At 42.6% G+C, this 14,969-nt stretch overlaps 1 protein-coding gene across 1 annotated transcript; it reads left to right on the top strand.

Moving 5' to 3' along the window:
• The first annotated feature begins 4,051 nt into the window (after window positions 1-4,051).
• Window positions 4,052-13,058, top strand: LOC142372565 (non-selective voltage-gated ion channel VDAC2). The gene is made up of 9 exons (XM_075455496.1): window positions 4,052-4,165; window positions 5,628-5,698; window positions 6,896-6,945; window positions 9,108-9,260; window positions 9,342-9,394; window positions 9,616-9,837; window positions 9,922-10,072; window positions 10,170-10,227; window positions 12,052-13,058. Exons 2-9 carry the CDS (start codon window positions 5,632-5,634, stop codon window positions 12,141-12,143), a joined length of 846 nt encoding a protein of 281 aa, XP_075311611.1. The 5' UTR covers window positions 4,052-4,165; window positions 5,628-5,631; the 3' UTR covers window positions 12,144-13,058.
• The last annotated feature ends 1,911 nt before the right edge of the window (window positions 13,059-14,969 follow it).

Genomic DNA, 14,969 nt, shown 5'->3' with positions numbered 1-14,969 from the left:
AGTTTAAAAGACAGAATGGACAGCTGATTCAGAACAACAGCGACAGGTGAGGACAAGTTTCACTCTGTTTTACATCAAGTTACACGGGTCACCTAATACGCCAAGCTTTCACATTGCTCGACGCGGGTCGAATTGGCAATTTGGACCCGCGATGGTGTGGTGGGTCTCAGTGTGAAAAAGGCTAGTGACGAATGTTCTTCAACTACTACGCTAACCGAACCAAAGCTCGCTGAGGCTAGCCATGGGCACTATTCAAGTAAGTGCTGCAGGGATCTTACAACGCCTCATCAACCAAGCAATCCCGATATGCTAAAAAAAACCAGGAGGGTGCAAGGGACAGGTTCTTCACAACGATAGGCGCTTCGACCAGCGTGATTTCGGAGTAGTGGTGGACATTGAGAGGCTACTAGTGACAGCTGGGGACGGGGATGAGGTGACACTCCCATCATCCATTACGTCTCTATACAAAGATTTTGACTTTGATCAACTCTGCGCACAGTTGCACATGTTGCCAGACACGAATAAGACATCTACACTTGAAAATGACAAACTGTCAGTGAGAGTCATAAGCAATGCAATGAATGCTGCTCCTGTCGGAAAAGGCCTGCAGCCCAAAGTACACAAACTTCTGAAACTTTTTTTCACCATCCCAGTCAGTACGGCATCAGCAGAGCGTTCGTTTTCCACGCTTCGTAAGTCAATGGTTTTATTAGCACCGCCGTGTGCACTCTTCCTTGTTCAATGTTTTTATACTGCATTGTACTGATACAAGCGAGTTTAAGTTGAGTTAACATCTTACTGAGGTGCTTTTGTTGTGTATTGTTGGCTGATTGAGCATTTTACTCGGCACAGTTATGTGCTGGCATGTTGTGGGCTAAAGTCATGACCATTGATTCATCTATGTAGGCTATAGCCTTCTGTGCTGTGTTGACTGTTTTGGCAATTTGCGCACTTCTGTGCTGGCATATTTTGGACTTGGGTTATTAGTGTTGTTGGCTGTTTGGACATTTAAAGTAAAATCATCCTGGCAACGTGATGTGCATCCGCATTCTCTCTCTCTCTCATATACACACACGCGCGCCCAGCTCTGATAAAACAGCAAGCATATTCCCACACATTCCTCTGACCAAGCACCACAGCACGTGCACTTCTCTGTGTTCAGTGTTTCTCATAGTGCTTTAGTACTGGTACAAGCAAGCAGCTTCAGTTGCGTTACCACTGACCACCGAGGTACCTTTCTTGTGCATTTTATTCTGCGCTGTTCTGTGCTGGCTGACATGACTGATGGCATTACGTGCGTGTCTGTGTGTACTGTGCATAGCCTCGGCTATGCATCATGTCCGACCTAAAATTTTGGTGACCCCCTCTTGCGATTGTGGCCCCCCCTTGTTCAAACACGTTCCGCGGTCTATGTAATTTGCCATGGTGGCTATGAAGTCTCCGTGTGCAGCGTTAGCATTTTAGTATTAGGTTAGCCAAGGAAAGGTTAAGCTAGTTATTTGCTTGTTTTTTTTAGCAACTCCAGAAAATAACATTCTGTATATGCTCAGTGTCAAATGTAGTTGATGGAAAGGTGGTAGTGAGAGGCTCGATGAGGAGGAATGAGGAGCCCCACAGACTACAGGTTTCTGCTTAGTAATAGGGGCGGGTTTCCCATGGGCGGGCATAATCCCAAATGGGCAACGCCTTTTTTCAGTTTGACGTAGAATGTACAGGCTTTTTTGATTCGCTCGTGGCTCTGCGTTGTTTCTGTAAATTCGGGAAAACAGCCTGTGGAGGTGACGCAACACTTGGAAGCCTAGTATGTGTATGTAACTAGGGGTGACCCTCCCTTTTTCAGAAGGAGCGAGTAAAACCGGTTTTTAGTGGAAGTTGGCCTTTAAGGGTAAAATATCTTTAAATGTCCAACAGACCTGTTGATGATTTAGAGGCTCTGACTATTGACATTAGCTCAGTAAAATCAATGGGAGAGAAGCAGTTTAAGAAGATGTCGAGGTACCGGACATCAGGAATGCATTGTTCAATCGAAAGAAAGCTAGAGTTATTCTTATTTTCCTCAATTAACTGCAAGTTATATGCAGTTCTTGTCTTGCACAAGGCATTTTTATGTTATGAAGCAGCGTTTCCAGGCTGGGGAGCAATTTGTCGACCTAGTAAAATGCCATTTCCTTATGGGGTAAATTTTGTGTCAAAAAAATTAATATAAATATGAATGAATTTATAAATGTATATATAATTAATATAAATATAAAAATGTGATCAAGATATATGTGAGTAAAAATTAATATAAATATGAACGAATTTATATATGTATATATAATTAATATAAATATAAAAATGTGACACACAAATAAATGTATATATGTATATAAATATACATACATTTGTAAATATATTTTCAAGATTTTGAAATAAATATGCTTGACTTTGTGTGTGCAGTCGGGCAGTCTGCATTTGTGGATCCATTTTTTGCTCTTGTGTCCATGGTGTAATTTTGACACACTCCTACTGTGCTGCAAGATAAACAAACAAATGCATGCCGATTTGAATGTGAACAGCGGCACAGCCCTCTATTCACGGAGCATCCACCAGATGGCAGTGTGCAAGGCACAGGGAAATGGCAGTGCCTTGCAGTCCAAGACAGAGGCTTTGGACGATCACTATGGAGTCGACAAGTGGAACAACTGGATGGGTATGACTAGCAGTTTAATCATTTATAACTTTTCCTAAATCCTAGGCAGAATGAAAGGTAAAATGTAATGTAATGTATACTATAATGCTAGCTCCAGACCAGTCTTAATGAAGAATACCCTGGACTAATAAGTTTAATACATATAGCATTGACGTAGATAGAATCAGAGTAGATAGAACCTAGAGAATCTTTAATAGATTCCGATTCAGGTTCTAGGTCAGTGGGAGAAAGCATTCTGACAACAGAATAGCTATTGATGCTAGCGGAGCTGCTATGACTAGCGTCATTGATCATATGTTCTGAACATTTAGATAACAAATAAACACAATGAACATCAGCTGGACTATGTTATAAGCTGCAGGTTTCAAAGCATGAGAAAAAAAATTGCGGGTTATAGTATACATTACATTACATTTTACCTTTCATTCTGCCTTGCCAAAGGGATTTAGGAAAAGTTATAAATGATTAAACTGCTAGTCATACCCATCCAGTTGTTCCACTTGTCGACTCCATATTGATCGTCCAAAGCCTCTGTCTTGGACTGCAAGGCACTGCCATTGCCCTGTGCCTTGCACACTGCCATCTGGTGGATGCTCCGTGAATAGAGGGCTGTGCCGCTGTTCACATTCAAATCGGCATGCATTTGTTTGTTTATCTTGCAGCACAGTAGGAGTGTGTCAAAATTACGCCATGGACACGAGAGCAAAAAAATGGATCCACAAATGCAAACAATGGATCCACAAATGCAGACTGCACACACAGTCAAGCATATTTATTTTAAAATCTTGAAAATATATTTACAAATGTATGTATATTTATATACATATATAAATTTATTTGCCACATTTTTATATTTATATATATACATTTATAAATTCGTTCATATTTATATTAATTTTTACTCACATATATCTCGATCACATTTTTATATTTATATTAATTATATATACATTTATAAATTCGTTCATATTTATATTAATTTTTTTGACCCAAAATTTCCCCCATATTTCCTTTCTTGTCTAGTGTATGCACATCATGTCATAAATCACACAAATGTCTATATCCTGCATGGTCAATATGATTTATTATTACTACTGTATTATTATTATTATTGTTAGTAACAAATAAACTTCCTACCTTTAAGAGGTCAAATATATATATTTGGTACTATTTGTTTGTTTTATTCAAAATAAGGACTTTATGCTTGTCTTTTGGTCTTTTTCTGTTTAACCATGTTTTTTTTTAAACGTTTATTTCATAAAAACAGGTAGTAAATGTGGGATTAATCTCTTGTTCTCGCGTTGACTCTTTGTAGCTTGCCTCTTTGGTGTCGCGCATGCGCAATCGTAGGTCTCCTTCATTGTGCCCTGCATGCAGCGCTAAGCTAGGCTAGCTGTCAGTCCGCTCAGCAGCACCACGCCAGGGACGCTCCAGGCTTTGCACACTCCCCTTTCAAACACCTTTGCCGCACCGGTGAGGAGCTTTTACAACTCTGATAAATATCAAACACACCGCTGAACTTTATTGCAAATGTGTAATTATTAACCGAAGCGTTTATCTCCAAGGTTAGCTTGATTTCGAGATAGCTTTTAGCGATTTAGCTAACCGTTATGTAATGATGCTGAGCCTTGTAATGCGCAGCGTAATCCCTGGATGATGGGTATCCGTGTTTTAGTGCAGTGGTTTAAAACAGCAACATTAGCCGCAGATTCATCAATTGGATGTCTGTAACTGGCTGTAGGATGTGTGTCTTTTTAAAGGAAGGTTTCATCGCTACGAGCGTTAACTAGCTTAAATTTTTGTGCTAGTTAGCTAACATAAGCCCCCACACCTATTTCACTGGCCCATCTGCTGTCCTTTGTCCCTCATCTGAGATGCAGCAACCATTTAGTAAGAGCAGAAAATCCTGTCGTGTAGTGATGTTCACCCTGTCCAAAGCAGCTGCTCACACATCAGCATTTATACAGAGAATAAAACCAGGATGAAACATCCAGTAGTTGAGATGTTTTACCCCAAACCCGGTGAGGATTCAGAGCCCGTTCAATGTCAGCATCCCTGCAGCCTCACAGGGAACAGCTGGTTCTGCTGGGTCCTTCAGCTGTTGAGTCTTTGAACTTTTGCATTGTTTCAGTCACAGACAGACACCACTGCAGCGTTATTATTTTCACTATATAACAGCTAGCCTGCAAAACAGATTAAACGGTGGTTTAAACTGCCAAATTTCGGGCTGCAGATTGTATTGTGTCAGTTCAACAGTTCAATGTAGATGTTCTGTCGTCAGATTACACAGCGTTCAGACTCACTACTCTTTCATTTTCCATACCTGCTTCATCCTGTTTGAGGTCTCCGGGGGCCTGGAGTTAGAGGCGGGGTCCACATCCCAACACCAACACACAGATGCAGCCAGTTCAGACTCACTGCTTATCCTAACATGCATGTTTTTGGACTGTGGGAGGAAACCGGAGTCCAGAACTTTCAACATCGAACCAGAAATCTTCTTCCTGTGAGGCGACAGCGATAACCACCGTGATAATAAATATTTTACGCTGTTAAACAAAAGTAAAACTCCTGAAATAATCTGCAAGATGTAAAATTATTTACTCAAATATAATATTTCTGGGGAGTCTGTAACGCAGGCTATACATGCACAGTGAAATGACCTAAAAAAAAAAAAAGGAAGATAAAGATTTTTATCTTATTTTTAGCCTAAAGAAAAGCTAGTTCTGTGCAAGTTTTTCAGCTAAAGTAGAAATGTTACCAAGAAGAAGAAGAACTCCTTCAGCAAGTCAGAACCATGGAGCTCGGGGCCAAAGCAAAACAAGCTGAAATGACATATTAGATTGTTGATAATAAAACATGTCAGTGTTAGTTTTGTTCAGCTCTCCCTCAGTTACACGTAAAGTCTGAAAAGTCTGACACAGCTCATCTCTTCCAGCACAATGGCCGTCCCTCCATCGTACTCAGACCTTGGCAAGTCCGCCAAGGACATCTTCAGCAAGGGCTACGGTGAGTGCTGCTTTAGTCAATTATTAACTGCTAGAAAGTCCCAGCCTGTTCAGCTCCGGTGTTTCACTGTGACAAAGCGCGGGTCTCTTATCCACAGCACAGATAATGTTCAGTAGACTGGTGCAAACTTCTTTAAACTCGCTCAGGTCAGCCAGAGTTACACATTCATCGTGTTTCCAAGGAGACGGGATGAAAGATCACAAACATGTTGTGACATAAAAATATTTGAAAATCAGACAAAAGTTGTTGCTCGTTACTTTGCTGCTTTGTCCCTAAAAAAAAATTGGAATGTTGATGGTTTTTTTTTTGGTAAAATAAAACAACGTCACCATGTTTTTTTATTGTCAGATGTTTTAGTTTTCTTCTCCTTTTCGCCCTCTGTGATTAAGAACTGAACGTCTTGGAAACATCTTCTTGAACTTGAGGAAAATGATCATCAGATGATCAGTAATCAGCTGCAGCGTCGGGAGGATATTTTATAGTCTGACTTCACGGATTTTAAGCATCTCCGAACAAACACGAAGAGAAAGCCGTAGGTGCCGAGATTAACCGGCTGATCCAGATTACGCTCATCCGGTTTGTTCGGTTCTGCGAAGCCACATGAGAATTTAAACGGTGCTGCATGTTGGGTTCCTTTACGGGGGGGGGGGCTGTAAAGGAGTCATTTTTCTTAATTACTCCCCAGGGAAGCTGTGAATATGAGTCTTTGTTCAGGTTTAGAAGATTTGTCCATTAGTCTCATCATATGCAGCCAAAGAGACAGGATGTTCTGTATGTATAAATAAACCCCAAGTGCAACTAATCAACTGGTGACTGGGTATAAAAAAGAGCACCTTATAGAAGCAGAGTCCCTCAGAAATAAAGAGTTGTGAACTGCAAAGTAATTTCAGAATAATGTTCCCAACAATTTTTTAGAAATTTAGGGCTGTAATTTGGAAAAGCCAGCAGTGCTCCATATGAAAGTGGCCAAGTCTTTAATGTTTGGCCAGAGGTAGGTGATGATTGATAATGTCAGCAGAAAGTAGCTCAAGTAGTAGCTTCCCTCTTAAACTGCTGATCTCGTGTGAGAATTGAGTCGGTAAAATTCCGATCTGCTTTGTTTGATCCGAACTGGAAAAGGTGAAGCTGATGCGATGTTCTCTGGGTTCTTCGCAGGTAAACAGACGTGATATTTAATGTCTGTTGTGATTCCAACAGGTTTCGGTCTGGTGAAGCTGGACCTGAAGACCAAGTCTCAGAGTGGAGTGGTGAGAACCCTTTTTCCTTTCTTTCTGCTCTGTTTACCCCCCCAAGCTGTAATCTTACGCCCCGCCCTCCTTTAACTGCACCCCTGCTGTAACTCGGAGCTTTAAGATTTCCAGGTTGACGAGCGCCGCTGATGTCGACCCGCTTTGTTTGAGCTTTGTTTGGGCTCAGTTGTAGAGAAACAGGACGGGTCCACGTGTCGGTGGCCCGTCTGTCTCTCTGCCGCCTCTCCTAACCACTGCTCTGTCTCCCTGCTGCCGCCCTGGACCGCTCGCGCTCTAACGTAGATGGTAAGATCGGCTCCCGAGCCGACCGCTCGGTCCGCCCGTGTCGAGGCAGAGCTGATTCTCCGTCAGTGTCCGTCTTGTTCATCCACCCCATCCTCTGCTTCTGTTGTTTTCTCGTCTTCGTTCTGATCATTCATCACAGCATGAAGGTGTCACATCTTCTTTTTAAATGTCTTTGAGTTGGAGTTTATGGCTGCATTCCTCATTTGTTAAATATTTGTTCTTTAAAGTATCGAATTAGAGAAAAATGTCTCCGACTCATTTCTGCAAAGATTAAATAGATGGAGGTTCAGGTTGAGCTTCTACTCAAACTGCCGGCTTGAAAAACAAAACGTTACTTATTCTAAGATTTTTTTTGGACCAGCTTTAGTTTTAATCACGGCGCTAATTTGCCGCCATCTTCTCGAGTACATCCCAAAGATTCTCAGCGAGTTGGAGGTTCCCCCGTGTTAAAATCAAGACTCGTGTTACCAGAACAACTCTTCCAAAGTTTGAGCCTGATGAAGCTTCACCCTGGAATCTGCCAGTTGGACGTGCGTTCCCGTGGTCAGCTGACCTCGTGTTCTGGGCTGACGCTCCTCCCACCCTGATGCTGCCATCACTCTGGACTCATCGGATAACTGTCTGCTCCTTTCTGATAAACCTCACAGAGAAGTTGTTTTCTCAAACCTTCACAGCTGTTTAGTCCTAACTCTTTGAGTTCTTTTTTTTTTTTTACATTCTTTTATTTCCTCTATTAACATCTGTCGGTCAGCAGCTGGACGTTCAACTTCTTCATTCTTTTTGATGTCAGCAAAGACATTTGTTGCGTTCCTCGAGTATTTGACCTTTGCTTTTCAAACTTTGCACATTACATGAGTCACATCCAGAGTCCAAAGTGCTGAGGACGAAGCTGCTTCTATTTCCTGCTTCTACTTTCTGCTTCAGTAAATTCTATTTGTTCTCCGTTTAATAAACAACAGTAACTATCTGCATTATTTTCACTGAAGCTTTAAAGTGCAGACAACAAAGGTTTCTTTTAAATTATTTTTTGTGGCTTTTTATGCCTTTATTAGATAAGACAGTGTAGAGAGATAGGAAGCAGAGAGAGGGGGAACAACACGCAGCAAAGGGCCGTCCGATGCGGGACTCGAACCGGGGCCAGCTGCACAACAACAAAGGTTTCTATAAGACTCCTGACGCCCTCTCACATTTAAAGACACTATTTTAAAGACCACAACTTGCTTTTTCTGAGATTATTTCCCATCATGCACCTGGTGGAAACCGATGAGCAGCTTTTAGCCACAGCTGCCTTTTTAAGTGCAGATGAAACATCGTAGAAACATTCCTGCTGTTTCCATAATGCAGTTAGTTTCTCCTTCTGTTCGGTCCAACTGAACCGTACGTCGTTTTACCTCATCACCATGGTTACTGTCAGCCACAGCTTCCCCTGCTTCCTGTTTGGAAGTGACAACAGCGCACGTGTCGGTTGAAAACGCAGAACGAGTCACTGAACGACACTATTTGATGATTTCGATGGGAAAAAGACGCCTTAAAACAGCCCGGACTGAGTTTTATGACCACCTCAAACCAACGGCGGCGCACACCACAACCTTGGTGAGATTCTTCCAGATTTCATTCCGACTCTGAAAACTTCCGAAAGTTGTTTTTAAGTTCATCTTTTGGTTGTTTCTGTCCTCTTCTTGTCCGTCTCTCATCCTCTTTCTGTCCTGCATGACATAGCGTTCTGGGCTTTCTTGGTTTGGCTTTGACATGTTCGCTGTTCAACGCCACAGACTGTCCTGGTTTTCTTTTATAAACAGTTCGATCTGATCTCGGTTGCCGTCGAGTCTTTTTCTAGCGATAACAAACACTTCTCTGATTTGGTGGTTCTGCAGGAGTTCAACACGTCCGGCTCCAGTAACACAGACACGGGGAAGGCGGCCGGCAGCCTGGAGACCAAATACAAGATGAAGGAGCTCGGCCTGAGCGTCAACCAGAAGTGGAACACAGACAACACGCTGGCTACCGAGGTCACTGTGGAGGACCAGGTGCGTGCGTCTAACATTTCGACGTGTGAGTGTCCGACTGGTTTAAATCTCTGTTAACCTAAAGCTACTCTCGGCCTGCAGCTCGCTCAGGGACTGAAGGTTGCCTTGGATACGTCGTTTGTACCGAACACGGGGTGAGACTTTTTCTGGCATCATAAACTCTTTTAAAGCTTGTTTTTGAATGAATGGGACATAAAGTTTACATCACAAAGACAAAAAAAAAGTAAATGAACCGGATCATTTAGGGCGAATAGATGAAGCCATTTTTAAATGAAATATTGGATGATATATGGAGTCATAATTACTTTATAGTTGGCTTTAAACTGTGGGAATTGTTTTCATTTTTGTTTATCAGTAAGAAAAGCGGCAAGCTGAAGACCGGCTACAAGTGTGACTACGTGAACCTGGGCTGCGACGTGGACTTCGAGGGTCCCATCATCCACGCGGCCGCCGTGTTGGGCTACGAAGGCTGGCTGGCCGGATACCAGATGGCTTTCGATACCGCCAAATCCAAACTGGCCCAGAACAACTTTGCCCTCGGCTACAAGGCCGGAGACTTTCAGCTGCACACCAACGTGTGAGTGTTCCACTGGAGATTCGGTGCTCCTGGAGCTGAGGCAGCGTTTCTGAACGAGCGTCTTCTTTCCCCCTTCCCCCCCAGTAACGACGGGACCGAGTTCGGCGGCTCCATCTACCAGAAGGTGAACGACGAGCTGGAGACGGCGGTCACTCTGGCCTGGACCGCCGGCAGCAACAACACCCGCTTCGGCATCGCTGCCAAATACAAGCTGGACAAAGACGCCTCTCTGTCTGTGAGTGCTGCTGCTTCTCCTTTTAGGTTTTGAATGCTGATGTCGATGCACAGTCTCAAACTGTTGATGTTTCATGTCTTATCACGTTTCCCCGCAGGCCAAAGTGAACAATGCCAGTCTGATTGGAATCGGCTACACCCAGAGCCTTCGGCCAGGTAACCCCACCACACATTTGAGCAATAGTTCTTCAAACTTTCTGGTTTTTCTTTGGACATTTTCTGCTGTTTCACTCATTTTCAGTCCAGTCTTTGTACCTTTTCTCTTTGTTAAGCCACTTAACTCTGACCTATGAATCACAGACAGAAAACAGGATTTCTGCAGCAACAAGGTGATTCCCAAAGAGCTGTTAGCTGAAAACTTGGCATATCTCAGCATGGTGTGCAGTGTGTCCTTAAAACATTTGAGGAAACTGGACAAGTGGAGGACAGAAGAAGAAGTGTCAGGCCTAAAGAACTATCTATAGCAGATGAACAGGATCTGAAAGTGATGTTGTTACGACCCCAGGTCTAGGGGATTAGGATGGTAACATAAATGTGTCCAGAGGGAAAAACTAAAGTTTAAAATCATAACAAAGAAAAAGGTTTCATAAACAAGACAGGGGGTACACTTTAACCACACAAACTACTAAGGTGAAACCCCAACAATAGAATAACCGATAATAACCAAAGTAGCAAATATAACTCAAACTCAAAATAATCCAGGCAAAACAGGGTAACAAACTTCTAGTTAGAAGCACTAGAGTCAGTCGACTCAAACTGTTAAACGGGGCAAAAGGTGGAAGTACAAATTCCACTGAAGTTTCCATAAACAGTCAACAAAAGGCTGCAGCAAACAAAGTCTGTTCCTAAGGCTGTCCCCGTGGGGAAATAAGTTCAGGAGCCTTTTATAGAGTGCAGGTGGACCTCATCGTTGACTAATTGGCTTGTCATCTCCCGCTGGTCCAATAGGGTTAGGCTCTGCAGCTCCCAGGCAGCCAATCACCAGAGAGTGCTCCCACAGTTGAATCTGCTTAAAAATAAACAAAGAGACTGCACAGACTCTGGAGGCCAGGGGCCGTAACAGATGTCCTTGAAGGGATATTTCACCTCTTTCGACATGAAGCTGTATGACATCCCATATTAGCAACATCATTTATGAACATCTTCTTATCCCCTGCTGCGTCCTGTGAGCCGAGTTCCAGCCTCGTTTTGGTGTTGATGAAGGTAGTCCGGCTAGTTGGCTGGGGCCACAAAAATAAAACGTTTTGCTTCTCAAAACAATATGCGTTCAAAAGAGTGATACATTTGCATCACAAAATCGTCCATACAGAAAAAGTCAGACCTCACATCGCTTGGTGCTATTTTTGCCTCCCTTCATATCAATGCGTTCAGCCACCTGCCGATAGCTGCATCTGTTACGGTGTTTGCTGCTCGGAAGCAGGGGACTGCTCGGTCTGCACAGTTTACATAGCCCGCATTGATATGAAGGCAAAAATAGCACCAAGCGATTGGTGACAACTAGCAACTACCTTCATCAACACCAAAACGAGGCTGGAACTCGGCTCACAGGACGCAGCAGGGGGTAAGAAAATGTTCATAAATGATACTGCTAATATGGGATGTCATACAGATTCATGTCAAAAGAAGGCGAACTATCCCTTTAAGAAAGAGGAAAAAATCCAGCAAAGACCTGACACAGGAGCTGAGAGATGCATCTGGACCTTCAGCTGATCCATCTGCTGTTGGCCCAAGCCTCATCAGAAATGGGCTCCATGGAAGGGTGGCTGTCAAGAAGCCGTTCTTAAGGAAGGGAAACAGGGAGAAAAGGCTGAGCTGTGCCAAAGGACACAAGAAGTGGGCTGAAAATCAGTTGGTAAATTAGCTTTAGATGCTTTGAACCCATGTAGTTCAAGCCCTGAAAACAAAGGGTAAAAAGGAAAAAGACTTGAGTTGCATCCATCCACACTTGTGTGATTGGTGGTGGTTCTTGTGTCTCTGCAGGCGTTAAGGTCACCCTCTCGGCCCTCATCGATGGGAAGAACTTCAACGCAGGCGGACACAAAGTCGGCATGGGCTTTGAGCTCGAGGCATAAAGAGGACACTCCACGTCAACACCACCGTCGACACCACCACCTTTCATGTAGCTGCTCCTCTCTGGACTCCCCTCACACAGGCCCCCACATTACACATCTAATGAGCCTTCGACAGTAACAGCTGAGTCTCTAGGTGTGTAGGTGCGAAAGGTTACTGTTGAAATGACACTATTTATTTCCCTGTAGGTCTTGGATGATGTAGTCGTTGGTGTAAATGTGTAGCTCATTACAGCTGGTGTTCCTAAAAGCATGTGAGAATGAAATCATGGATGCCGAGCTTGTTTGCTTGGTTTAAAAAAAAAAAAAGGTGCAGAGTGTCTTTCCTTTTTTTGTATCGGTTTGAAGACTCTGAAGTTTTGGTTCACACGTTTCATGAAGTTCAGACCGATTCCTGCATTGACTGAAGGATGTTGTAAGGCAGCACCACTTGGGCAGTGAAACCAGATGCTCCTGAAAGATCTTTTCATCCTTTGTGACTACTCCTTTTGATAGGTGAAACCAATGTGGTGGAATCTTCTGGTAGCTCATGTAGTTAGTTTGCATTTCTACAATGTTGTTCTCATCTGTCTCGGCTCAGCAGTCACAAAGGAAACGAGGACAGCTGTTTCCACTCATTGCTCGAGGACCGCTCTCGTTGCTGTCAGCGATTGCTCGTTAAACAATCTATACTCCTCAGATCTGTACAGAAAAATACAACCGCTTATCCTCCGAGTGACTCCTGACTCTTCATAGGATAATAACAGGGTTTTGTGTCCCCACACTTGCTTCCTGCTTCTTTCTTAATCACGCATCTAAATGTGTTTCTTTGTCTGATTGTATTATCATGATTTTAAGGCTAATTTTTCTTTCTCATTTAGACACAGTACCTCATTTTTTTCCAATGTGAACTAAGGGAATTCTAAGAATAAAGATTAAAAAGAAAAAAACACGTCTGAATCGTTTTTCTTATGGGAAAGTAAAATCAAGTAATTGCCGCTTCTCGCGCGGTAAACATCAGTTATGGACTTACACAACCAGAGGAATCTGTGAGCTTTTAGATTACAGTATGTGGAGATTTCTTAACTTTAGTAATGTTATCAGAACACTGAGCCTCGCTGGCTTGATTGCTCATAGAAGCATAAATGGAACAGTCAGTCAAACCCTACAAAAAGACAAAATGTCTCTAAAAGCTCAAAGGATGTGGAAAAGCAACAACTACACATTATATAACTTATCTAAGACATGCAAAATATGCTACTGCACAAGGTCGAAAAAATACAGAATGTACACTCACCGGTCCCTTTATTAGGAACACCTTGCTCGTAAAAGGTTGGACCCCCTTTTGCTTTCAGAACTGCCTTAATTCTTCGTGGCATACTTTCAACAATATGTTGGAAACATTCCTCAGAGATTTTGGTCCATATTGACATGACAGCATTGCGCAGTTCGTGCAGAGTCGCGCAGTTGCTCAGTCTCTTCTGGTCCAATCCTGTCGCTGCTTGGTGTTTGGTTCTTCTTCTGGCTGAACATCAGTTCAGCAGTCTGATCCGGAGCACTTCATGGAAGTGAACCACCACTTTATCCCTAACTAATCTTATTTTAGGACAATTCAGGAGAGAATTCAGATATATTTTGTTGTGGTTGAAGATTGTGTGACGCTTCAACCATCATCTTGGCATGGTGGGCACACCTTCCAGAATTTCAGATGGACACCTTGTCCATTGCTTGGCTGTGAGTCCTGTAGTGGTTCTGCTGCTGATGCAGTTCATTTAACCTGTGGATGAATGTTAGCAGGAAAGAGAACCGAGCAGCACAACAATGCAACATGTCATTTTCACAGTTTTACATTCAGGAATTGCCTATTGACAGGTTCAATCCCAGTATTCATTGGTCAACCAATTACGTTTTCACATGAACCCCCCAAAAAATTAAACAACTGGCCAGTTGATATAAACCATGTTTTAGGACAATACCAAAATACTCACCAACCTGCTGTTGTCACCAAGACAATGCTCTGAATATGGAACCTGGGTCTAACAAAGAGAACTCACCTGAGCCCAGCATGGGACATGATGTACCACCTGAAAGAAACTTACCTGATATGCTCGCTGTTGACCAGGATGTAATCGCAGAGGTGTTACCTTCAAATAGTGGAATAAACCAACGTGGTGATGTTCAGGAACCTCAGCGGGAAAGTAATCCTTACCTACTTACTCTACTAAACTACCTTACAACTTACTTTACGCACTTACCTTACCGATTTACTTTACTCACTCACTTTACTAATCTACCTTACAGACTTACTTTACTAAACCTAGCTTACCGACTTACTTTACTAACCTAGCTAACCTAATTACTCTACTAATCTACCTTACTTTACCGAATTACCTTACCTCATACTTTACTAAACTACCTTACTGACTTTACTAATCTACCTTACCTACTTACTTTACTAACCTACCTTACGACTTTCTTTACGCACTTACCATACCGACTTACTTTGCTAACCTAGCTTACCGACTTTACTAACCTACCTTACGACTCACTTTACTAATCTACCTTACCGACTTACTTTACTAACCTACCTCTACCGACTTAATTTACTAAAGTAATTAGGTAAGGTAGGCTAGTAAAGAAAGTCGGTAAGGTAGATTAGTAAAGTAATTAGGTAAGGTAGGCTAGTAAAGTAAGTCGGTAAGGCGAGTGAGTAAAGTCTGAGCAAAGTAAGTAGGTAAGGTAATGTTAGTTGGTAAGGTAGGTTAGTAAAGTCACTGAGTAAAGTAAGTAGGTAAAGTAGTTTAGTAAATTAAGTCGGTAGGGGTAGGTTTGTAAACTACTTTACCTACT

This window comes from Odontesthes bonariensis, chromosome 22, assembly GCF_027942865.1.
Source record: "Odontesthes bonariensis isolate fOdoBon6 chromosome 22, fOdoBon6.hap1, whole genome shotgun sequence".
NCBI lineage: Eukaryota > Metazoa > Chordata > Actinopteri > Atheriniformes > Atherinopsidae > Odontesthes > Odontesthes bonariensis.
This window is presented reverse-complemented; position numbering and strand designations above follow the sequence as displayed.

What these genes read in the sequence shown, in the direction of transcription:
- LOC142372565 (XM_075455496.1), top strand. Translation starts at nt 5,632, where the DNA reads ATGGCCGTCCCTCCATCGTACTCAGACCTTGGCAAGTCCGCCAAGGAC. An exon ending in TTTCAGCTGCACACCAACGT is followed by an intron (nt 9,838 to 9,921) that starts GTGAGTGTTCCA and finishes CTTCCCCCCCAG; the next exon opens with TAACGACGGGACCGAGTTCG. An exon ending in CACCCAGAGCCTTCGGCCAG is followed by an intron (nt 10,228 to 12,051) that starts GTAACCCCACCA and finishes GTGTCTCTGCAG; the next exon opens with GCGTTAAGGTCACCCTCTCG.